Source organism: Hesperophylax consimilis, chromosome 9, assembly GCF_061612785.1.
Source record: "Hesperophylax consimilis isolate HC1 chromosome 9, BYU_Hcon_1.0, whole genome shotgun sequence".
In the NCBI taxonomy this organism is placed as follows: Eukaryota; Metazoa; Arthropoda; class Insecta; order Trichoptera; family Limnephilidae; genus Hesperophylax; species Hesperophylax consimilis.
Window position 1 is genome coordinate 8,541,366 of NC_142844.1, and position 25,696 is coordinate 8,567,061.

At 36.1% G+C, this 25,696-nt stretch overlaps 1 protein-coding gene and 1 pseudogene across 1 annotated transcript; one reads left to right on the forward strand and one right to left on the reverse strand.

Moving 5' to 3' along the window:
- Positions 1-1,976: 1,976 nt before the first annotated feature.
- Positions 1,977-15,279, reverse strand: alc (5'-AMP-activated protein kinase subunit beta-1). The gene is made up of 5 exons (XM_089635595.1): positions 14,814-15,279; positions 14,224-14,370; positions 9,268-9,399; positions 7,293-7,391; positions 1,977-5,423 (listed from the first exon to the last, which is right to left on the reverse strand). The coding sequence occupies exons 1-5, from the start codon at positions 15,138-15,140 to the stop codon at positions 5,277-5,279; spliced, it is 852 nt and encodes a 283-aa protein (XP_089491721.1). The 5' UTR covers positions 15,141-15,279; the 3' UTR covers positions 1,977-5,276.
- Positions 15,280-21,118: 5,839 nt separating this feature from the next.
- Positions 21,119-22,594, forward strand: LOC149420868 (ELAV-like protein 2 pseudogene; annotated as a pseudogene).
- Positions 22,595-25,696: the final 3,102 nt, after the last annotated feature.

The window sequence follows — 25,696 nt, forward strand, 5'->3', positions numbered from 1 at the left end:
ACAGAGATATTGAAAGAAGAGTAAATGCAGGTAACTCCATTAATGGAGGACTGAACGCAGTTGGCGCTAACAAAAAATTGTCCAAAGAAGCGAAGTTAGCAGTCCACAATGGAGTGCTTGTACCTACCCTGATGTATGGAAGTGAGGCATGGAACTGGCAAAGAAAGGATGAAAGTAGATTGAATGCTGTTGAAATGAGATCCCTGAGGCGTATGTGTGGTAAAACCATGTATGATCGTGTGAGGAATGTGGATATCCGCAAAGAGTGCAAGGCTGATGTAAGCGTAATGAGTAAGATCAAGAAAGGGACGCTTAGATGGTTTGGGCATGTAGAGCGAATGAGCGAAGAAAGGAGTGTAAGGAGAATATACGATGCAAATGTGAATGGTAGCAGAAGTCGGGGACGCCCGAGGAAGACATGGCACGACCAAGTGAATCAGATACTTCAGTCGGGCCATGTCAAGAGTCAGAACAATAGAAGAGTATGTATGAGACGATGTATGAATGTGAATGAGGCAAGGAGTGTGTGCCAAGACCGAGTTGTTTGGCGGTCCGTCCTCTCTGCCTACCCCTGCGGGGAAACGGCGTGATGGTTAGTTAGTTAGTTAGTTTATGAAAAAGGCTTTAAAATTTTACTATTAGACATAGTCATATAATTTTTTAAATATTAAAATTTTTAAATCAAGCAAACAAGTTTTAAAAACGGCAAACCTTACGTTTTTTTCTTCACTGAACTAAAATGACTGATAACAAAAAAAAAAAAATTATTAGACAAATGTTTTACAAACATTACTGCCACCTCACATTTTTTAGTTTCATATAAAAATTCATAAATTTTTCTTAAATTGCTGTTGGATTGCTTTCATCGAGGTGTACATTTTAATTATTCTGTGTTTAACTTGTATATTTGAATGTAAAGTTTAGTATTTTTTCTTTCTAAACTATGACAGTAAGGGAGACAATGATTTCTGTACGACCATATGAGCTGTTCCGAAAAGCGAACAAATTGACTGTAAATACGGATAATAACTGTTTGTTCAAAAATCCGAACAAAGTGAAGAGTTAGGCAAAGAAAAGCCAGACTTTTGGATCACGAAACACGTTCAAGTTGTCATTTCTTTTGTTCTGCTTTATTTAATATGTACAATGTATATTCCTAAATGGTATCTAAAGGTAGAGTTTTCCCATATAACATTGGGTTCATAATGTCGATGTACCAATTTCAATTGTCTAATTAGATATCCCTTTAGCCAAGTTTTGGCTTGATCAAATCTGTATTACCTGTTAACGAAGAAAAACCTATATGTTTTTGCGTTGGAAGACTCACCGAAATTTTATTAATAATTCTTTTTATTTTGTGTTGTGTTTTTTTATTTTTCTTTTTATTTTGTTTTGTGTTTTTTTATTTTGTTTTGTGTTTTTTTATTTTTATTTTTATTTTGTTTTGTGTTTTTTTTATTTTTCTTTTATTTTGTTTTGTGTTTTTTTATTTTGTATTTGAATTAATGCCAGTGTTAGAAATAATAATAATAATACATAGACAAATTTATGTAATGTACAAAATTTGGTTAGTTTTGTATAAATAAATGAGATATCCCTTTAGCCAAGTTTTGGCTTGATCAAATCTGTATTACCTGTTAACGAAGAAAAACCTATATGTTTTTGCGTGGGAAGACTCACCGAAATTTTATCAATAATTCTTTTTATTTTGTGTTGTGTTTTTTTATTTTTCTTATTATTTTGTTTTGTGTTTTTTTATTTTTCTTTTGTTTTGTGTTTTTTTTTATTTTGTATTTGAATTAATGCCAGTGTTAGAAATAATAATAATAATACATAGACAAATTTATGTAATGTACAAAATTTGGTTAGTTTTGTATGAATAAAAAGTGCATAGGTGAACTAAAATTGTATTTCTTTTTATGTACATACACAATAATTTACATTTTATAATAACATATATATATGCATGGGGATGGTCCTACAGCAATGATTCACCGCAAATCTTCGACGAACTTCGAGTGTATGGCGTTGGCCCCTACTTTTTGAAAATGGATAATAAATAAATAATAGTGATAGTTTCCTACTTCTCATTCAATTAATTACTGATAAAATAAACACAGAGTTCCCATCTGTGGTCTACTAGATAAAGTGTTTATATATCTATTCTATGCAGTTTCCCCAGGACAGCTACTTATATTCAGAGAAATGTTTTTCTTCTCTCTAATCTTATAAAAATATATATAATATAATGAACAGACATACGAAAATATTCCTGAGATTAATTATATTTTCCAACTAAATAAGTGTTCCATAAAAATAAGTCATACAGGCTCTCCTGTAAATAAATACAGTACTTACGGTGACTTTGAAAATGAACAATTATGATATTTGACATGTAATTTAGCGACACCCTTTATCAAAGATAAAATAAACAGTGCAAGTGACGAAACAACGAGCTACAAAATATTAATCACTCGAGCAATGGAGATTTTCAGGTGTCCGGTTTTCGATTTAATTAATATCATACTCCAAATATTAATACGGAAACAATGAATCCACCTAGATTTCACCTTTTATCCCAAATTTTTTTATATTATACTAAAAAATAATTATTAAATTTATAATTCATAAAAATCACCTACCTAAATTTGGGTAGCCATTGTTCGAGTGGTTAAGATAAATTATTTGATTACCAAGCGAATAAAAGAAAATTATTATGCTAGGAACATTTTACCTTAAAATCTAGGCAAGTGCGGTGAGCTACTAGGAAATCCAAGGTGGATGTCTCGGCACACGCACACGGGGGTCAATGCAGTAATGAACAGGTCAAATGAAACATTAGTTTAAACATGGTGTTAACGATTTATTATAACAAAATTATCTGCCTTTACACAATTCAAAAAGTGTTTTAGCTTAATAATGAAAGTTTTAGTAATATGTATTATAACCGTATGGGAAACAAACAACTAAACACAAGACGGTCGTTGTTCGCAAGTTCAAGTCTTATCACTGTATTTTCCAGAAGAGAAATGCAACACATTTCAAATTGCCATCAGAATATATCACAAAGTATAAACCCGCTCTAGAGATAAATACTCTCCAGTCGGGAGGCGGGATGACCTAACACCAATGGCAGTATGATGGATCCCCTAGTATTTATATAGGTACTCGTATCGACACATAAACCCTCACACTGAGTTCACCAAATTAAAATCTATTTTAAAAGGCAGACTTAAGATTTTGCCGTCACTAAAAAAAAATGAATAAATATTTGTAAATCGACACTAAACACTCTGTAAATAAAATTAATTGTTTAAAACAAGGGTCCGCACATTTTATGAATATGTACCACATGTTAAAAAAACGGATGTGTCCATATATCACCAACAAAAGGTCATTTAGCACTGAGAAGTGACCGAGCAGTGAAATTCCAGCTAGTTAAGTTACAGCTAGCTTTGCCCTCTTTTAAACAAACAGTTCAATCACCAATTTACCCAAAAAAACATACTCTCTTTTATTTTAAAAATAAGAATAAACTTTGGCTGCAGGCTATTGTTTCCAAAACTAAATTTATTGGGACCATAAGGATTATGTACAAATGGAGATAATTTTAAATAAACTAAGCCCAACAATACCGATCCATTTGTAATTAATATAAATACATACCACAACTAAAAATAATGTATTTAACATTTTGTGTCCTTAAATTGCACAATTATTACATAACTCGATATTCGTGAACAATAATTAGTTCTTCTATGAAAAAGTACTATACAATTTACACTAGTAATTGAAACATTTCACTTGGGCAAATACTTGTAAAGTTTCGAGCTGAAGAATACAACAATTTAATGAATGAATCCAATATCGAATATAAAGACACGTACATAATAGCATCTTACCATAACAGTTTTATATAAAAACACAACACCGTAAGCTACATTATATCTGTTCCCATTGTTGAAGCAATCTATCAAATCTATCAATCTCCATGTAAGAGAATGTTCACAAAATAATTTGAAACAGTTGAATTATCTATAATATTTATTTCTGGCATGCGACCGGTATTTCGTGAGCAAGTTATAACAGTATTAAAATATTTAATAAAAATAGAAGATTGTCTGTGACCCTCTATAGAGCGATGCACACCTAATGACATTATTGCTCAAAAGCGTTTGAACTTGCGGGTGCAATAATAAAGTTTCTCCGATTACAACAAATAATGTGTACTGTACACCTTCCCCCTGTGATAAGGCATGAGTGATTCGGCAGTGAAGTTTGTACATCGGATATCACATGACAGTGGATATTCCGTCAGGAACAGGAACTTGATTATCCCCTGGTGCTCTGTTCTCAGCTACCGTTCATTATTACCTCCGCATATCGGTGGCAGTCGGTGACTTTTCAGTGAGCTAGAGTGGCAACAACATAAAATATATGACATCATTGATGTTTCGATTTTTTGTATGAAGATTTTCAGCATTCTTTCAGTTCAAAGAAGCACAGCATCCCGAAACTGAAAAATTTCATATAAAAAATTGAAATTATTAAGTAATGTTTTTTTTACTACAACGTCATTAATGTGGTATTTTTCAATCTTGCCACTCCAACTCACTGAAAAGTTACGGACCGCCACTACCGCGCATCTGTCTGCTGTCATCTGTCTGCAACTACCAGAAATGTAAAATCCACTGATAGTTGTCAGTGTAAAACATTGAAGGCTGCCACCTTACCAAAAACTAATTATTATTGCCTGTTTGATCGATCCATTTAAAAACAAGACATAATTTTCCTAATTTATAAATATGTGTACCTTAGAAGAATATTATGTTTCTTGTCTCATAAAAAAAAATGCGGCAGCGCTGTGTAAAGAAAGCGACTACTAACATAGTTTGCAGACGGTCAAGCGATAAGAATATAGAGTGGAAAGAGTAAACGAACACAGCTTAGGGAAAAGAACCACCGCAAAATTCAGATTCGACTGTGAAAGCCCTTGTGTATAGTGTATTGAGTTAGTGTTATCGTGGACTTGTCATATTACATATTGTGGCGATTACCAGTACGTAGTATTATTTTAGCAATATAAGAACATTTGGAAAGGTAAAGGAAGCTTCTTCTAATAACTTAATCCGTTTTCTACTAAAGAGGACCACTTGATGCCCAAAATTTACATAAGCTTTTAAATAATACTATAAGATTGGTAACTTAGCTAATCTGCACACACTCCATCTGCCCTGCACGCAGTTAGCGCCCAACGAACCCGCTATGAAATCCAATCATATGGGTTTGTATAGTAAAGTTGTCACATATTTTTTTCTATATCTATGAGTGGCTGATAGGACCATCACACCGTCTTTAATTGATAAGGCATAAAGGTGATTTAACATGACGTGGTTGGGCTCTGGAAGCAATGTTGGCTCGCACTAGAACAATAAAAATTCACATCAATTCATTTATATTGCTAATTTATTATCTATTAAGATAATGATATATAATTTATTTGGAGCTTTTGTGAAATACCACCACAACGGGTCTGTAAAAATTTTGAATTCATCTTAAACCATTAATTCTGCATTATAATATAGTATGTGTTGCTGATTTAAAATAAGCCACATTAAAATGTTCAGCTTTGGAGTCTTGTGGGATTCTGGGAATACCTTTGGTGTATGGTGGGCAGAGATGTGCAAAATGGGTACCCAAAACCATTTGAAATGCAAAATGGAAATGGGTCAGAACTTTTCCATTTTAAAATGCAAAATGCAAAATACCTATTTTCAAAATGCATTGAAAATGCAAAATGGTTTCTCAGCTCAAACAATTAAAATAATTATAGAATTTTTAAACAATTTTCTCATTTAATAATGGACATCGATGTAGAACAAACATATTACATGATGGTAAATCCTTAAACACCACGACTACAGATAATCAAACCACAAAAAAATTGCGCAAGTCTAATGTTGCCAACGTAAAAACATAGAAACTGCTATCTAACATTTAATATTACAGCGTAATGGCCGGGGCCCCATGTTCAGTATTTGAATCAGTATTTTTTGTAATGGTATCATTCATTGCCAGGGCTCCTACCAGGGAGCAACTTGACAAATGTAAATTATCTCTCATAGCGAGGTTGAGGACCGACTGATATTTGGGGCTTATGAAAAAAAGATGAGTGGAGATAGTAGGAAGAATGTTGCAAAAAAGCATTTAAAATGGAAAATGCATTGAAAAAAGCATTTAAAATGCAAAATGGTTTTTAGAAAAGCATTTAAAATGCAAAATGGAAAATACCCATTTTGCATTTTGCATTTCCATTTGAAATGGATTTATTTGAAATAAAGCACATCTCTGATGGTGGGTGATAAAAGGTTGCTGAGCTCTGGTTTATGGGATTGATAGATAGAACACTGGCTCAAGTTGTATGAAATACAACTCAACACATGAACCCATAAAATAACGAACATAGGCTCTTTGATATTATGTTAAAATATATCACAACCACAAAAAAGCGAGCATCATAGTACCTGTCTATGTCATTAGCCTTGCCACCATTAATTATAACAGAAGAAGAGATAAGTGTCTACTGTAGAAAAGATAAAGAAACACTTATTGTAAACACTTATTACTTTATGTATTGACGGCCGGCATAGTCCAGTGGTAACGCATTGGACTGCCATTCCGAAGGTCGCGGGATCGAACCCGGCGTGCGCAAATAAATTTTATTTGATTAATTTGTGTTATTTCACAATTAATTAATTAAAATAATATATAGTATATTTGCGGCACGTTCCAGAGTGGAAGATACTACCAGTATCGCCCTGGTGTAAGACCACTATTCAGAATTGAAACGTTGCTCCAAATGGCTTTAGCCGTGTTTAGTGACTAGATCTGAATAGCCAGGTACTTCCCCACCTTCCTCTTTCCCTTCCCCACTTACCTTCAGCCTCACAACATCCCCCAATTGGGGATGCCATAGTCTCACTGGCTCCAGACGGGAGCAGTTGGGACTCTTGTGAGGTATTCACTTATTTATTTGCATGCAAGCTTTGTAAGTTCGATAATCTGTAAACTGCATCAAACAACATAGATTTGTGTATCCATGTTAGGTTTTATTATATTATGCAATTCTAATACAAATATCACATTGACCTATTGGGCTTAAGATTGAAGTATGGCAACCTATGTAGGTACACATTTAGCAGGTTTTGCAAGGTAATTAAGTATATATGATAAGGTTCATCAAGAATGCAAATAACCAGAGAGAGACGAGGCTATATGTGTATTATACTTACTGAGAGCGGAGTATCTTTGTTCAAGATAACTTGCAGTAGATGTGGAGGTAAGATCGGAGGGCCAGACACCTTGTCCCAGGGTTTACTGGTAGGTATTTCCTGCAATTACAGATAAATGTGTTCAGCATGGGTACTATCCTCTGCGACAACACTCAGATTTTCTCGCTGGAATGCCGGGTATAGATCGTCTAAGTAGATCTTAGGAGAAAAATTGCATGTCGCAATTAGTGTCAGCAGCACATAAGCTGCTCAGTGGGCAAATTTACAATCGTGATGTTCTGGAACGTATCACGCTTTATCTCTGCGGTGACTTCACCAAAGCTAGGCACCAATTTTTTATTGTTGTGTATTTTCTAATTCTAACTAATTCAGGAATAGATAAAATAGGAAAACGCATTTTTGATAGATAATTTATAATCTGATAAGAACATTAGGGAGTTACAAGACCACCATTCAGAATAGAAATGGCTTTGACCGTGTTTGGTGACCAGATCTGAATAGTCAGACACTTCCCCATCTCCTTCCCATCCCCACTACCATCAGCCTCAGTGTGTCCAGGAGTGGCGATGGGTCAAGAGACCAGTTGGAGAGGTCAAAGGGTTTCCCCAAACCAGTCTCTCCCGATCTGGCGCGCCAAGCAGCTGGAGGACAAGCGCATTCTGAAAAAACCTCACCCGATAAACCCGGGCACCCCTGATAAATTACCAAATGTGGCGAACCACTTGGGGTGTTGGTTATCCAATAAATGGTTCCCGGGGTGGCAGTACCCAAAACCGCCTCCCAAATTGCTAATTGAAATGCTATTATTTCAGGATTGTATTTGAGGGACTTAATGGATTTTACCAGTACGCTTACAATACAGGGTGTCCGGGGTGAAAGTGCAGTAATTTCAGGAGGTGATTCTTTTAGATGTACTTTTCAGCTACAAACGAAAAATTGCGCCGGCGTGTGCGTACTGCATTATTATTGCTTTTGGATCATTTGAAATCGACCGGCCGATCCTAGAATTAACACCCGCTACCCCCCATTCCCGCGCTTTACAGCTGGTAACAAAACAGCTGTGATTTGTTTACTTTACAGAAATATTATAAACAAATACCTCACATGTACTTACTATACATGTGGGTTACATTATTCGATAATGGGTTAGAGGGCCTGAAGGCCACCCGTTACGTAACAAGATATTCATTCATTAATTTAAATATTGAAGACAATATTAGTGATTCTTAAACGCAAATCTGAAACAGAAAAATCAGAAAAGGAAACGGTCACATCTGGGACAGATGTGACCGTTTCCTTTTCTGATTTTTCTGTTTCAGATTTGCGTTTAAGAATCACTAATATTGTCTTCAATATTTAAATATTATAATTTGAGGTTTTACTCAATAAGTTATTCCGAAAAATAATAATCATTCATTAATTCTTCTGAAAACTGATTACTTCAATGATCGTTTCATGCCGTGAAAAAGATAAGGATTTTTAATCCACATTTATGACAACATACCTCTCAACGACGGAACAACGAATACCTACAGTTGGAAGACACCAACACACTTTCTGTGAAAACCATTGTGTTAAACCCCACCTTACTGTCCAAGGGAACTGGTGAAAAATACTTTTTCACGTTGGGGGTGTACCGGACAGCAGTGTATGTCACCAGTCTCGCGCTCGACAAGCACACGGCAAAAATCGGGTAAGTGTGAACCTCCACTAAGGATTTTTAGTAGGTATGTCTTTTTGTATGGAAAAAAAAGTGGAATTTCGGAAAAAGTTATTTATCTTTTTTGCTCCTACCATCATGTAGAATCACCTCCTAAAGTTACTGCACTGACCCCGGACACCCTGTATAATGTATAGTTAAATTAAAATGAGTTTATTTTGGCTTTGGAAAGTTTTGTATTATTGCACCACATGAAATAAAATAACTGAAATGGACAATGTGGTCTTGTAAACATCAAAGGGTCTGTTTGATTACCTGTGAATATTCTCTCATCTGGAGGGCGTGGACACTCTCGCTGTCCGTAGCTAAAGCCTGGAAGACCTCAAAGTCTGTGTTTTTCACCAACACGAGGTTATTCTTGGAACCCATCCCATTATCAATCAATTTCTGAAAAACAAGGGGTAATTTTAAAAGTCTTAAAATATTTTTGATGATATGGTACTGCGATGCAGATTCAACAGTCCAAGTGTTAAAAATAAAGCGAAAAATAATTAAGGATCTTGGGTGAAGTTTTGGCCTACATTCCCGTCATCTAGAAAGGTATTCACAATCATTTTGTCTCTACTTAATCAAAATACGCAAATGATCAATGTCAATAGAACATCTATCAACACACAAACGCGTAAGTTCAGTGTAAATAGGCATTATAATAAATTAAACAATCAGTGGAATTATTCCAACGATTGTTTACACTACAATTATATAACTTCTGTTGTTAGTTTGTTGTAAATATATAGTAAAACAATGGAAATGATGTTTTATTCGGTTGGTGGTTGAAATTATTATAACTAATGAGAAGGTTGCTCCGATACATGCATACTGCAATAAAAATAATTCAATATGATTCTGAATTGGCCACTAACATTCTAATTTAAATAGTATGTGTCAGGCCATTTTTCCACGGGATATGCAAGTATTCAATACTCAACAACGCAAGTATCTTAGCGACTACCGCCATACATCTGCACGGCGGTAATCTCTTCGGCGATGATAGTCTCCTATGACCAGCCGGGCGAACTTGTTCCGACTCATGTCGTTGAAACTTTAAATGTGGTGTCACTTGTGTCAGATATTTTGTAACAATGCGTGTGCTTTATATCAATGCTAGGAACAAAACAGTAAGCAACAAAGAATGACAGGATATAAAAATGAAACTTGTTTGGTTGAGAGTGAGTCCATCAATTTGGGTGCAACGCGGTCTAATGATTTCAACACGACATGTTGTTTGATAAATTATTATAAGCAATAATTAGTCGCCTGTAATATCAATACAAATTGAAAATATCTCCCGAGTAAAAATAAATGCCGCCGACGGGAATTGAACCCGCGCTTTCTGATGTCCGGTCAGACGCTCTGGACCACTGAGCCACGTCGGCTTATTTCCAACCCGCCAAATAATTCAATATGTACTAGTACTTCAATCAACAATTACTGCTTATTATATTTTTTCCACCTATAAACAACCAACTTTATCTTTGTAGGAAAGGCTTTGTTAGTGCTAAATTTCCCACTTGATTCTTATTTGTCATTAGTTGTGTCATATTAAATCTTGTTCATATAATGTGATATTTGCCGGAATTGGAATTTATGTATTTAATGCACGTTTAACACAAAAAATAAACAAAGTTTATACAATATACTCATAAACGGTGCAGTAGATAATTATGTATAATAATAATAATATTTGGATGATTTGTTTAGCACCGTTTTTGTGCAAAATCATCTCAAGGGCACTGTACAAATATATAATACACTTCTACAATGATCTATGTTATTGCTAACTATATATGGAGATAATACACGGGTCAATCCGCACCAAATCATCCAGGCCATGTCACCCACCATCTCAGATTTTGATGAAACTTTAAATTTTTAATCCTTCCATATAGATAAGAAAATATACCAAATTTTACCTTCCTACCTCAACTCGTTTTTTTTTTATGGGCAGTTGAAGTTTGGGCAAAATAAGCGTTTTTAAATATTCCGAGCACTCCGGAAGAGCTTGTACCTTCAATGAAAAAAAATTGTATCTTTGTCATTTATAGTGCAAATGCAATGAAAATTTTCAATATTATCAAGAAAACTATGCTGATTGCAGAAAAAAATAAATAAACCCTTTACATTTATCTACTTGACTTTAAAAAATTACCAAAAATAATTTTTTAAGTAATTTTTGGGACGGAAAAGGTACTTTACAAAAAAGCAATATCTCGGGAAGGTACAGTGTTAATGAAGTAATTTTTTATTTTATTCATATCTACAAATAGCATAGAATCACATACAAAAATAAAATTCATGGCATTTTATTTGCTTCAATAAATAAAATCCATTTTAAACTTTTTTCAAACTTTTTGTAATTTTTTTTTATTCTTATCTACAATAAACATAGTACAACCTAAAAAAATAAAACTCCTGGTATTTTGTGTGCTTCACAGTGTAGAAACGTTTTTAAAATAAGAAATCTTTATCATACAGAATTGTTCTAGGTTTTTTTTTTTCTAGATACAAAAATAAATAAAATCCATTTTAAACTTTTTTCAAACTTTTTGTGATTTTTTTTATATCTATTTTTAGTTTGTAATTGGGCAAGTTATAGTTTAGGTATATAGCTAGTAATATAGGTTGAATGAATGGACTAATATCAAAGAAACAGTCCTAGAGACAAGTCACTACATGGAAATGATGTATCTGCAACAAGAACAAGACAGAACATGAAAATTACTATCTGCCTCATCACTAAGTTTGCAGGATACTACATGCTTTGTTTCCTCTGACATGCTTAGTTCTGAGTCAGCTTCAAAGCAGTGATCATCTATATAAATACAGTAGTTGTTTCATGTTATGGTGTACGTTGTTAAAATGTCTCTAATCGAAACAAGTTTAGTTAAATGTAGTGTGGGACAACATAATGGTACTGAATGTCACAAAAAAAGTTATACTAAGTCAGAGAAATTAACGAGTGTGGATTTGTGTATTTGAAAAAGACTTCAACTTGAAAGCATGTTGGTCGTTTTTTGCTACGAGTCATGGGAAATCTCCCTGTGATGGAATAGGTGGAACAGTAAAACGTCTTCTAACTAGAGAAAGTTTGCAACTTGGCCCTGGCAACACTATCACAACTGTAGACAAAACTTTTAAGTTTTGTCAGTCGAGAGTAGAAAATATATATTTTTACTTGCTGAGAAAAGAAAGCTTATTCACTTGCAGGCAACAATTACAGCAGCGTTTTTCACAAGCTAAAACAATACCAGGCACTCGAGGTTTCCACTGCTTTGTTCCTCTGTCTGAAAATGAAGTTGGCACAAAAAGGATAAGTTCAGATTCAGATTATGCTTTGATTTTTAACTTCAGTGGGAAACGAAATCGCTCTGAGCAACTAAGTATGAAGTACAAATTTGTACAAACTCTTATGTAGCTTGCGTATATGACAACCATTGGTTTTTTGGACTAGTGTGATGTATCAATCAAGTTTATGCATCCTTTTGGCCCAGCTCCATCCTTTTACTGGCCACATCAAAAAGAAGATATTTGTTTTGTTCCACTACAAAATATTTTTAATATCGTTGACCCTCCCACAACAAAAGGTTCAGGAAGAGCTTACTACTTTCTTGAAAAAGACGTTCATCATGCTGATCAAAAGTTCAACCATCTTATGGGTCAGATCAAGAATAAAAGTAAAAAATGAACTTGAACATTTATTTGTAAACAATATTATTGTAATGTACTTTCATTTAACCTAATCCTACATTGCCTGTTTTATTTTTATTGTATTTGTTTTTTAAAGAGTTAACTTTGTATTGAAAAGAGTTAAAAAGTTGATCTTGTTATAAAATATTGCTATGGTGTATGCATTCAGGGTAAGGAACAAGGTACATTATTTTGTTGGTGCCTTAAGCTTACATTGCAAGCTTACCAGCATGTTGTAAAGGACCGAATAAGTTTGACTTTTTTTATTTGCAAATACAGTATCTAGATTATAAAAAACTTGGAACAATTCTGTATGATTAAGATTTCTCATTTTAAAAACGTTTCTACACTGTGAAGCACACAAAATACCAGGAGTTTTATTTTTTTAGGTTGTACTATGTTTATTGTAGATAAGAATAAAAAAAAAATTACAAAAAGTTTGAAAAAAGTTTAAAATGGATTTTATTTATTGAAGCAAGTAAAATGCCATGAATTTTATTTTTGTATGTGATTCTATGCTATTTGTAGATATGAATAAAAAAAAAAATTACTTCATTAACACTGTACCTTCCCGAGATATTGCTTTTTTGTAAAGTACCTTTTCCGTCCCAAAAATTACTTAAAAAATTACTTTTGGTAATTTTTTAAAGTCAAGTAGATAAATGTAAAGGGTTTATTTATTTTTTTCTGCAATCAGCATAGTTTTCTTGATAATATTGAAAATTTTCATTGCATTTGCACTATAAATGACAAAGATACAATTTTTTTTCATTGAAGGTACAAGCTCTTCCGGAGTGCTCGGAATATGTAAAAACGCTTATTTTGCCCAAACTTCAACTGCCCATAAAAAAAAAACGAGTTGAGGTAGGAAGGTAAAATTTGGTATATTTTCTTATCTATATGGAAGGATTAAAAATTTAAAGTTTCATCAAAATCTGAGATGGTGGGTGACAAATCCAAAATTTTCTGGATGATTTGGTGCGGATTGACCCGTACAGTACCATACTCACCTGGTAGGTCACTTAAGATTAACACTTAATTAACATTAACTAATTGTTTATTAGCAAAATTTAGATGCAGGTTTTAGGACATAATTGGAAAATTGGATATAATTGGACTTTCTCTCAGGAATGAACATTTAATTTAAGGGTATGACAGCTTAAAAAGATAAGTTTTTAGTTTAGACTTAGACCTGAATTCTGTTGGACTTGTTATGGAGCTTAGTTCTGGAGGGAGTTTATTCCAAGCCGGTATGCCTGATATAAATGTGTTTAAAATATTGTACAAGAAAAAATAAAATTATATAGATACATACATAGTAGGAAACAATTTAAAATTTTCCTGATACAACAGTATGGCGTGAACTCTACACGAGAAGTATTGGGCGGATGTATTAATTTTAACTAAATTGAACTTTAATGCATAATTTTGCACCCTCCCTGATGTAAATAGTAGTTTCTTGAAGTATAATTTTAGATATAAAAAAAAATTGTACGTAAAAAGATAAATTAAAATATGACATACTAGCGCAGGATCGTGTTTCCACTCTCCGTCAACACAGAATTTGTACTGGTGCTCGCCTTCGGGAAGATCTATTATAGTAACAAAGTCTCCGTGTGACTTTACCATGGGCAGAGTCTTCCAGCCAGTAAACGTGCCACTTATGTAAACCTGAGGGGAAACACATTAGCACAGGTTAGTTAGTAATCATTTAACGAAGATTGCCCTGAACGGCCTTGAAATCACATTGTCACCAAATCTAAATATAATGATGTGGTCATTATAACAGGACTAGGTAATGAGTATTTATATGTATATCCTTCTTTGATGTCTACACAATGAAATAGTGACCATTTTACAAGTTGAGAGAAGCAATTTTCAGCTAATTACAAAAGAATTCAAGAACATGAAATAAATACCCATGCTTTTATGACTAGCTAGAATTTTACATGAATCTTTAACTACAGTGACGATTTTACATGGAAGAGTTTCAGAATAGTTACTTTCATGGAATACAAGGCTGTGTGAAGTATTTACATGTAGATTAGTTTCCCAACTACATATGAATACATATTTTGATTGGATGTCGCGAATAAGTTAACGCATCAATTTACCTGTTTTCCACCTCCTTCCCATTTGAAAACGGTTGGAAGAACTTTCCTATTATCAGGAATTTTAGTTCCCTCAGAAACAGTGTTGGATCTAGGTCTCTGCCTGGTGTTTGTGAACTCCATATCATCCTTTGATAGTGTCTTACCGAAATAAGGGTCGTCATCGTCTGTTGATTTATCATCTTCCCTAAGAGAAGTCCTTCTGACTTTTGGAACAATCTTTTTATCAAAAACAAAAGCCTCTCCCTCCTTTAATGGTGAAGGCGGTGCAATATCTAGCGACGCAGACTTCATCCTCTCTCGAGGAGGGTTAATTCCGGCATTACCCATATTTGGTTAAAGTTTCAAACACTAACTGAAAGTCAGTACATTAGTAATTCTGTTAAATATCTTAATATATCACCGAATATACCATTTTCCCTCATGTCAACCTTTTCTATGTTGTGCGATGTCAACTGATGTCAAGTCAACAGATTTTCTTCCTTTTGCAATATTCTATGGTCACATTTTTTGTCAGTGCTGCCATATTATAAATTATCCATTTATAACAAAAAAAAGTTTTAAGTGGCAGCACCAATATGGTTTAAAATTAGCAACAAATTGTTATAACTCTACTTAAGGGAAGTTAAAAATTAATATTATTCAGGTAAAAGATAAGGAGGAACGAGTACAAAAAAAAGAAGTTACTTAAGTTCGAACACGATTAAAATTTATTTAAAAAAAATGTATAAAGAAGGGTTAGTCTTAATCTAGCTTAATGATAGTTTTAAATTGTAATTCTTAAAATTAATTGTCCTTTTTCTTAATCCTAAATTATCTTCATTCACTGTCTTAAAAGTTGGGTCACGTTACGAGATAATTATGCAAAAATTGTGCAGACACTTCCCTTTACGATGATTCTGGAATCACGGATCTCCACGTTCGCACTTATCACCGACAACACAAGCGGCAACTTGGGTTGGATCCGAAGGGCGGAAGTTGTTCAACCTGGGCCAAGGCTCCGAAGGGCGGAGTCGGCAGGCAGCGAATTCTGAGTGGGCAGCTTCTGGGTAGGAAAATCCTCGGCACCGCTCCAAGGGGGAGAGCAGGAAGTTTCTCGGCGGAGGCGAGACGGTAACTTTTGCTAGGGCAGCTCCCTGGTCGGAAGAGCCTCGGTGCCGCTCCAAAGGGGGAGAGCAGGAAGTTTCTCGGCGGAGGCGAGACGGTAACTTCTGCTAGGGCAGTTCCCTGGTCGGCAGCTGCCTCGGCGCCGCTCCAAGAGGGAGAGCAGGTTGATGACTCCCAAGATGATGACTGTCGAGTGCGGAAATGTGAAGTGTCGAGAACTAGGCGAGATCGTGGCCGCCAAGAGGGCAGCCTCCTGGGCGGAGGCGCCTCGGCGACCGCCCCAAGGGGGGGCGAGATGATGACTCTCGAAAGGCGAGATTGTGACTGTCGAGAGGGCAGCCTCCTGGGCGGAGGCCCCTCGGCGACCGCCCCAAGGGGGGCGAGATGATGACTGTCTGACTGGGTACTCTTGACTCGGGACTGTTGGTTGCGGAATCTGTCTTCAGCTGTTGAGGCGAGATCGTGACCGCCGAGAGGGCAGCCTCCTGGGCGGAGGCGCCTCGGCGGCCGCCCCAAGGGGAGGCGAGATGATCACTCTCTGACTGGGTACTGGATACTGTGTTTTTGGTCGGGACTGTCTTCAGCTGCGCAATTCAGCGACCGTAGCGCGCCTGTCGTGGGGTGCTGTAACTAAAGTGGTTCCGCTTTACACCACTTCGGTACGTTGTTTGAGTCCGTGGCGCTGGCATCGACATTCTCACCGTAGTCGTTATTATTATTTTAAAAGATGCTAAAATGACATTTGTACAAAAGACCTTCAAACAATTACAATTTAGCCTAGCCTTGGGCGAAGGTTTGTTTTTATTGCCGGGTCGCTGGCTTAACGTTCCCATTTCAGAATTACTACTTAATGACGGTCTAGAGATAAATCTGCCGACTAATGGGTGTATTGCTTGAGTTGGCTTTCTAAATTTTTATTGCGGGACCGGTGAAACTATTCACTAAATACTTAATGTCTAATAATTCGAACTGCCGCCTCCATCTGCGTGTAAAATCAGAGAGATAAATGCTGGAGCACGTGTTCGCTTTGGTCTTTCTGTGAATTCAAGTCATGTATATACCTAGGGACATATCAAACCGTACGCAATACTGAGCCCGATGGGGAACAAGGATTGAACCAAAACTTCCTAGATTATAATTCCGGGACACTCATTCATATCAGCCTTATAACTTGTATGGGATTTTACAAAAAAAACGTTTTCAATTTTTTTTCAATCTATTCTTGTTTATTAAATTAAGAAATTAAAATACATTTTTTTGGAGGTTCCCATACAAGTTGGGGGGCTGATTTGATTCAGTGTTCCGACTTTGTGATCTAGGAGGTTTTGGTTGAACCCAATAACCTCCCTAGCAAGTTTTATTATGATAGTTCATCTTATGTATAAAATTAGGTGAAATGATTAATAAATTTTTTTTAAATTATGTATCATTATTTTTTGAGAATTTTTTTTAAAAGACTCTTGAAAAGCGTCCTTGAGGTGTTTTTCTCACGAAAACGGCGCTACAGAATTCATTCAATTATTAATCCTTTTACGAACTAATAGGAAAGCTCGAATGCTCCGCGCAGCCCCGTAATGAAAAATTTCATCTACTGGTCATTAACCCATTCATGACGAACTATTTTTTTTTCGAATTTCGCGCAGAAAATTCACAGAGTGGTTGGTTTTGAAAGTAGAATAAGAACGTTTTTTTCGGAATTTGAAAAAATCGTCTCCTCATCCCCCAGGAGCCTCGAGAAGGATGAGGTCCATATGGATCTTTCGGCAAATAATTAGTCAGAAATTTCATTTTTTCATCTTTATTGTTCAAAAGTGTAATTTTCAACAACATTATTTAGTGTGATAGCCCTCGAAGCATTTCACGCATAGTCCGACCTTACATGTGATGCAACGGATGCGCTGCTTGCTTTTACAAGATGCACAAGACAGTTTTCCTCCCTTATTAGTCTCAGTTATCGGTATTGGCCCAGGATAATGGGGGACGGAGGTATCATACTGCATCGCCGTTTGACCTATTTTGGTGAGTTTGTCGGGTGCCTTGAAGTATTTCTTGATAGAATACTTCTCGCAGTAATGCTTTGATATTTCTTCACGGAATTCTAACTGCCCCAATTTAAAATTGCCCGTGGCTTTCGCTTCAGAAGCCAGCAATTCTGAATGGTTACATCAATGGCCCAGGTAAAAATGGACCACCACCATTTCTGTTGGCGAACAGTAATGCGATAACATGCAACGTTTTGGTCCATTCTGTCAGTTCCGCCCATATTCGTGTTATATTGATGAATTGCATATGGCCTCTGTATACTGATCTTTTTTTGCTCCTTCCGTGAGTAACGGCTTGCTAGATCCAATGGATTCTTTCCGTATTTTGTTGAAGCTACAGAACAAACAGCGTTATCAACCCATTGAGTAACGTAGATGGGGGTCTTGCCAAATGATGTCTGCGCACTTTCAGTATGTCCTCGAGAAAGCACACCTTTGTTGTATTTTGACATTGTTGCCTTCTTCTTGGGGATAGGAGATGAACTGGGAATCCGATTGTCTCGAATTGTACCTGTGCCATTGTATCCATAAAAATGCAAATAGTACAGCAATGGCATACCCGTAAAAAGATTATCAAAGTAGAAGTGATATGGCAATTCGCGCTTTTCCACTGGCAATTGATCGACCAACATAAGTAGTGGTGAAGCATTCAAGCCTACAACACCATACTCCTTTGGAATCCGGGGATTGCTGCCTTGGTAGATCTCAAAATTGATCAAGTAACCGGAGGGTGTATTTAGGCTCCACACTTTATATCCGAATCGAATGGGTTTGCCTTTTATGTATTGCTTACATCCATGGCGGCCATAGTATGGAATCATCGATTCATCATAACTTAAATTTTCTTCTGGGTGGAAGTTTCGCATAAACCGTTCAATAAGCCTATCTGTAAATGGACGTAACTTCCACATCCGGTCTGCACTATTGAACTGATTTGGTGAAGCAAAGTGTATCATTTTGTGTATCTGTTCAAATCTATCACGAGACATGGTGGACGCAATCTGCTTATTGTAGAAAGGGCGAGAGCTGCTCCAGTACAATCGAGTTGATGGAATCGGGCATAATCCCGATGTTATAAGTATACCCATGTACGCTTTGATATCCCCGACAGTTAAAGGTGATACTTTATGACTATTTTCAGGGTCTTGCTTGGTCTGATATTTGTTGGATTCTGTAACGATGAATTCGTACATTTCGTTGTCAAAATTTAGTTCAAATAATTCCACCGGTGATAAAGCAGCTACGTCGGTATAATTTCCTTCGGGAAATATGCTAGAAACAATTGGCGTCACATCGTTAGACTTCCATTGAAACATAGTTTTCGGACCAGGCATACGTTTTGGAATGCGATAAGGTGGTTCAGCGGGATCATTCACTCTGTCTCCAGTACTAACACGGCATCGTTTCAAAGGAGGCTCGAAAGAAGTGCTTGCAGACGCTTGACCGTGTGATGCTGAAGCGTCGAATAAATTTATGTCGAAGTCACTGAAAGTTGAATCCAAACGCTCGTCTCCGAAATGCTCTAGATTAGGGTTCTCTTGATCTGAATCATAATCGGGCGTATCTTGTCCCTTTTTGTGTCGACGGCGATTTACGATTTGGCAATTAGAAAACAATTGCGCTCGAGAAATATTGGCAATTATTCCACCGTCATCTTCATCAGCTGAATCTGCTCCGGACAAATCACTCTCATTTGGCGGCTCCACATACACATCAACATCCACTACCTCATCATCCTCCAAATTCGTATCCGATTGTTCTTCAAGCAGTAACATCACTTCTTCAACAGTCAGACCCCTAAAAAACACGAAAAAACAATGAAATCTGCGAAAAATTACAATTTATGTATAGTGAGATCTGCCGAAAGGTCCATATGGAGCCAAAAATCAAAACCTTCAATTCAAAGTACTCTCTTTGATACAATAAGGATTATTTTTGTAACAATATGTCTATAAATAGTTAGTAAATTTCATTCTTTACGGATCATAAACGGTTTTGGAAAAAAATAATCAAATCTACACATAAGTTTATTGGATTACTTACTTCACTCGCTTTGACATTTTGAAAAATTTGCACTTTTTTTCAAACTCCGTTTATACACGTCTGTCCACGCCGGCACATGCAAACGAACTGAGCGCCTCTAAGACAAACGTGTTCGTACATGCTTGTAGACTACATAAAACTGAATTTCGCATCGCCATTTTAATATATCGGCATGATGTGACTAATTGAGCTGAACTCCAAGGGGGAGGGCATGAGGTTCCTCGGCGGAGACCAGATGGTAACTCCTGAGAGGGCAGCTTCCTGGGCGGAAGAGCCTCGGTGACCGCTCCAAGGGGGAGGGCAGGAGGTTCCTCGGCGGAGGCGAGATGGTAACTCCTGAGAGGGCAGCTTCCTGGACGGAAGAGCCTCGGAGACCGCTCCAAGGGGGAGGGCAGGAGATTCCTCGGCAGGCGAGGAACCTCCTGCTCCTGAGGCGAGATGGTAACTGTCGGTTGCGTAATCTGTCTTCAGCTGCGCGATCCGGCGACATTCGCAAGCCTGTCATGGGGTGCTGGAACTATAAAGGTTCCGCTTTACACCACTTCGGTACGTTGTTCGAGTCCATGGTGATGGCGTCGCCCCTCTTTCCGCTAGATTTATTATTATTGTTAAATATTTTAAAATTACGTTTTTACAATACGACATTCAAATAATTGCAATATAGCCTAGCCTTGGGCGAAGGTTTTTATTGCCCTTGGGTCACTGGCTTAACATTTTCCCATTTCAGATTTATGACTATATGAGGGTCTAGAGCTAAATCTGCGGACTAATGGGTGTATTTCTAGGTTGGCTTTTTAATTTTTTTATGGATGTTGCCGGCCATTCTATACAACTAAATATTTAAGTCTAATAATACGAACTGCCGCCTCCATCTGCGTGTAAAATTACGGAGAACATATGCGGGCGCACGTCTTCAATTTGGTCGTTCTGTGAATTCAAGTCACGTAGATACCTAGGGACATATCATGCTGAATTTTTGTAACATTAATTGTCCAAACTAAAATTATTTTTTAAGAAGTTCTTATCCAGAGTATTGTACTTTGACCTATCAAAACCAAAGTTATTTTATGTAATTTGAATGATGTAATTCGGTACTTACCTCAGTACAGGCTTCTTTATGACAACACTGTTAATAAACGTCAATGATCAAAAACACTTAAAAATGTCGGAACCGTGTCATGACGGTAATTGTCATGGTACTTCTAATAGTTTCAGTGCGGAGGAATCGCCCACGAAGTTAATTGTTAACTACATTCCTGAAATCATGAATCAAAATATGATGTACTCTCTATTTGCGACGATGGGTAAATTAGAAAGTTGCAAACTTATTTCTAACCGTGGTTATGGCTTCGTGGAGTATAGTAGTCCTGAAGATGCCTTAAAAGCTAAGAAAGCCTTCAACGGCTTGCTCATGCAGAATAAGACAATCAAAGTGTCCCACGCATTGTTGAACCCTGGAAGTAAACCGCCTACCAAGCCAGAGGCAGACTGGAACTTGTATGTGTGCAACCTTCCCAATGAGATGACTCTACACGATTTACATAATTTGTTCGTACAATTTGGAAAAATAGCCAACTCTCGCATCTCTGCCGGTATTGCCTTTATTCTGTTTGACCAGCAATACGAGGCGGAGAGAGCCATTCAGAACATGAACGGGATCATCCCGGACGGCTTTGTGCAACCCCTGACTGTGAAGTACGCCAATAAGTCAAACCCCAACAAACAGCGCAGCAGCTTGCAACATACCCCTAGAGTAGTAGTCTGTCCGCCCAAGGCCTATAGCTGGTACAATGCGCTACACGGAGTGCACGAACACAACATCCCCACCAGCTGGTCTGTGTATGTGTATAACGTAGCTCCCGACGTGGAGGAACTGACCCTGTGGCAGCTGTTTGGGCCCTTCGGTGCTATCATCTCTGTTAGGATAATTAAGGATCGCCAAACATATAGAAGTAGAGGCTACGGCTTTATAACCATGAGAAATTACGACCAAGCTGCCATGGCCATCCAGTCTCTAAATGGGTATATATTAATGGGACAGCCCCTGTCTGTAAGTTTCAAGACGCAGAAGAGATAATGCACACTGAAGCTGGTCATGTTTTGGAGTTCTAGTGTTCATAAAATATGGCTTCACTCCGTGTGGATCATCACATTATTCATCTCCATTTTCTGTTTGCTGAACTTTTTGACAAATTTATGATTGTTTTGATGATATTATGTAGTTTATTTTGATGACTAGTTTGCAGCTGGCTTAGGGCTCCGGGAACTAACCGTGGCGGCATTTGTTCCTTGTTTTCTTTTAAATCAAATGATTATTAACATTTATACTTAGGAATTCTCTGACTAAGAAATTGAAATTAATTTGTATTTTTTTACAAAGCTACACCAACTGCCTGTTAATGAGAGTATATATATATGTATATTATTATATAACCTTTTGTTTGTTATTATTCTCGTGTTGCGGTGTTTTTAAAAGACAGCGACCCGAGAGTGTGATTAGCCATTATTTAAGATAGAATGTACGTTTTGTCATTTTGATATAATTTGTTATATATTATATTTGCTGCAATAAATTGCTGGGTTGGCCTATCACTTATTTTACTTTTTATTATCCTCATATTGTCACCCTTATATAACAAATACTTGTAGGAGTAATGATCTACGTGAATTCCTGTTTACTTCTGAAGATGACATATTGCAAGGGACTTATTTTCAATGTTGTATAGTACTTCATAGAAAACTTGTGTTTTCATATTCATAATACCATCTTTGAAGTATCTGTTGGTCTGAGATGTGAAACTCATGGTCTAGGAGTAAAATATATGTTTTCCGATAAGTGCTTTTAATAATTATTTGCGGCGTTTGTGATTTATGTATCATTATCGCTGTGTAAATATTTCACACCATACGAAGCGTGAATAATCCATGCTACTCCAGCGTTACGTGTATCTTTAATTGTTTGTTTTAAAAGATAATGTATGACTGTCAAAAAGAGTGTCTCGTCGGTCTGTTATTCTTTATGCATCAGGAGAGATATTTGGTAGAAGGTATATAAATGGTAGAAGTCGGGGGCACCCGGGGAAGACATGGCACAATTAGGTGAACCAATTATTTTGATAAAATACTAGTCTGGAAATGTCAAGAGTCAGAATAACGGAAGGATATATATGAGATAATGTATGAGTGTAAATGAGGCAAGGAGTGTGTGCCAAGAAAAGAGTTGTTTGGTGATCTGTCCTCGCTGTCTATCCCTGCAGGAAATGGCTTGATGTTATTTAGTTAAAGAAATAGTTAATTTTGTTTGCATGCTGAAACTATGGGTCAGTTAAGTGAACCTTTGATTAGGCTGTGATATCTGTAATAAGCCGAGTTGGTTCTAATTACAGCTTCGACAGTAAATTGATGGTACACAATAATGGTATTATCTTATCTGATTGAACTGTAGTGATAACACCAATAATCATGACATTTTATAATTTGTTTTCAGGCCTACATTCCTGCTTTGATAAAAGACTTACCTACCTTGCCTTTGTTGATAGCATGTGGATTATGTATTTTGCAAACAATGGCTGCAAAAAAATAAGTTTTAAAGTTGAATGGTAAATCGTCCTATTTTGAACATAGCAACAGGTAGTTTTTTCTGTCTTTTTAAGTTTACACAACTTTCAGTCATTCAAATAATATTGCTGGGTCTATGTATTTGTGTTTCAATAGTCTCCGGGGCAGTAACGATGAGTTGTTCATGAACAAACTGCACAATTGAGCTAGCTCTTTTTGATTAGCCATACTCGTACGACTCCCGGTAAACCGTACCACGTATCAATTCAACAGTTACTCTTTTTTTCAGTAGATATTTATAAGTATTAATTATTATTACACACTCGTGAACGGCGTCCGACAGTCCTGACATCTGGACTTGGACATATGTACCTACACCTACTGACTACCCAGTATCTTATCCGTTACCGAGAGTCATACAATCATTCATATGCTTACGCTTGGAGCCGTACTGGAGGAACCATACCGGGGGAGCCGTATCACGTGAGCGCAGTATTCTCATTGCTTATACTCTCTGAGCTGTTCGGGGGTAAAGTGCGCTAACTTCAGGGGGTGATTCTAGATGATAGTACAAGTAAAATAGATCATAACATTTTTCGAAATTCCAACATTTTAAGTTAAAAAAGTTGAATTGTTTGTATGGAGAAATAAACATTGGAATTTCGAAAAAAGTCATTTTTCTTTTTACCTATACCATCATGTAGAATCACTCATCAAATAGTGTTAAGTCATTATTCTTTTTACTTATACCATAATTTAGAATCACTCATCGAATAGTGTTAAATAAAACTATCAAATGTTCTTGCATATCTTTATTTCATCAAAAATCTTTAAAATGACAATCATGAATGCTGGACATTGTTTGAACAATACAAAACTGTATTTTAGAATTAATTTTGTTAGTGGATTCGTTTTCTGTTAAGTACTTTCTAAACATCTGTCTGGATTATTGTCCGGAGATGACATCAAAGACACAAATATTGCTTACCACCGTATTACTGTTTGCTGACCATTCTAGGACATCCAGCGTACAATTAAATAAACTAACATCCAAAAGCCAACACAAAAAGCTTTATGGCAACCAACCTATTTTAGCAAAACAACACCGATAATTTGCTAATTAAGGTACAGGTTAATGAGATCTCTAAAATTTTAAAAGGTGGAATTTTGGATCTGATTATCAAATTTGATTGTAAAGATAAATTTATTCCAAATGTCTAAAATCATAGAGCCATTTCCATAATAAAGGCCAAGTTTTGACAAACACAAGTATAGGAGTAAAGAGGTGGTCGTCAGAGCAAACACAGCCCAAATCGGCTGCCTAGCTGTCCCTATAATGCATGGCCAGTTCGGTCACGGCCAAAAACTAGTTTAAAAATTAACAAAATTACAGGTGCTCAAACATTAGACTAAATTTGAAGATTTATAACCCTCAATTAAATATTTGCACAAAAACAGTTGTAAGGCTGTTTAATAAAATTTAGTGTGTAGGTATATAATGTTATTTTAGATGTTTTACTGATGTAACATAATCATCATCAAATGTATTGATTTTGCATATTATTTATCAGAGTGGAGATTGTGTTCAATCAGGTGACCGGGTATATCATCAAAATGACAATTCAACACACCTACAAAAAGTGTTATAAAGTCATGAAATGTGATGAAAAAAAAACTAGGTTAAATAGGTAACCATTAAACTTAGTTTTTGTTTCATCACTTTTAATGACTCTATTTCACTTTTTAAAGGTGTGTTGAATTTTCATTTTGATGAAATATCAGGGAACCGTTCAATCAATAGTCAAAATGTGTTTTTGCACCAAGATGGACGCATGCATAATAGGGAAATGCTGATATAGTTTAAATCAAGAGATAAACCTGAAGAATGAACTTGTTAAACAAAATATTATTCATGTTTAGCATAATATTAATAATTTCAGTAAGCAGTATTGATTTATTGACAAATTAATGTGTATTTTGATGTCTGATAAATATGGTTATCTAGATGATATGATATTTGAACAATCCGTATTAAATATGGTCACCACGAAAGCAAAAGGGCTGTGTGTAAATTGAATTTTGAAAGAAAGTGATCATTTTTACTAAGTCAAAAATTGGAAACATTTTACAAGTTAG

Bases quoted from the DNA above. Each gene is read 5' to 3' on its own strand.
- alc (XM_089635595.1), bottom strand. From the start codon at position 15,140: ATGGGTAATGCCGGAATTAACCCTCCTCGAGAGAGGATGAAGTCTGCG. The intron at 9,400-14,223 runs GTATGTCATATT...CTTGTTTTTCAG, and splicing joins GGAAACACGATCCTGCGCTA to AAATTGATTGATAATGGGAT. The intron at 5,424-7,292 runs GTAAGTATAATA...TTATTGTTCTAG, and splicing joins ACAAAGATACTCCGCTCTCA to TGCGAGCCAACATTGCTTCC.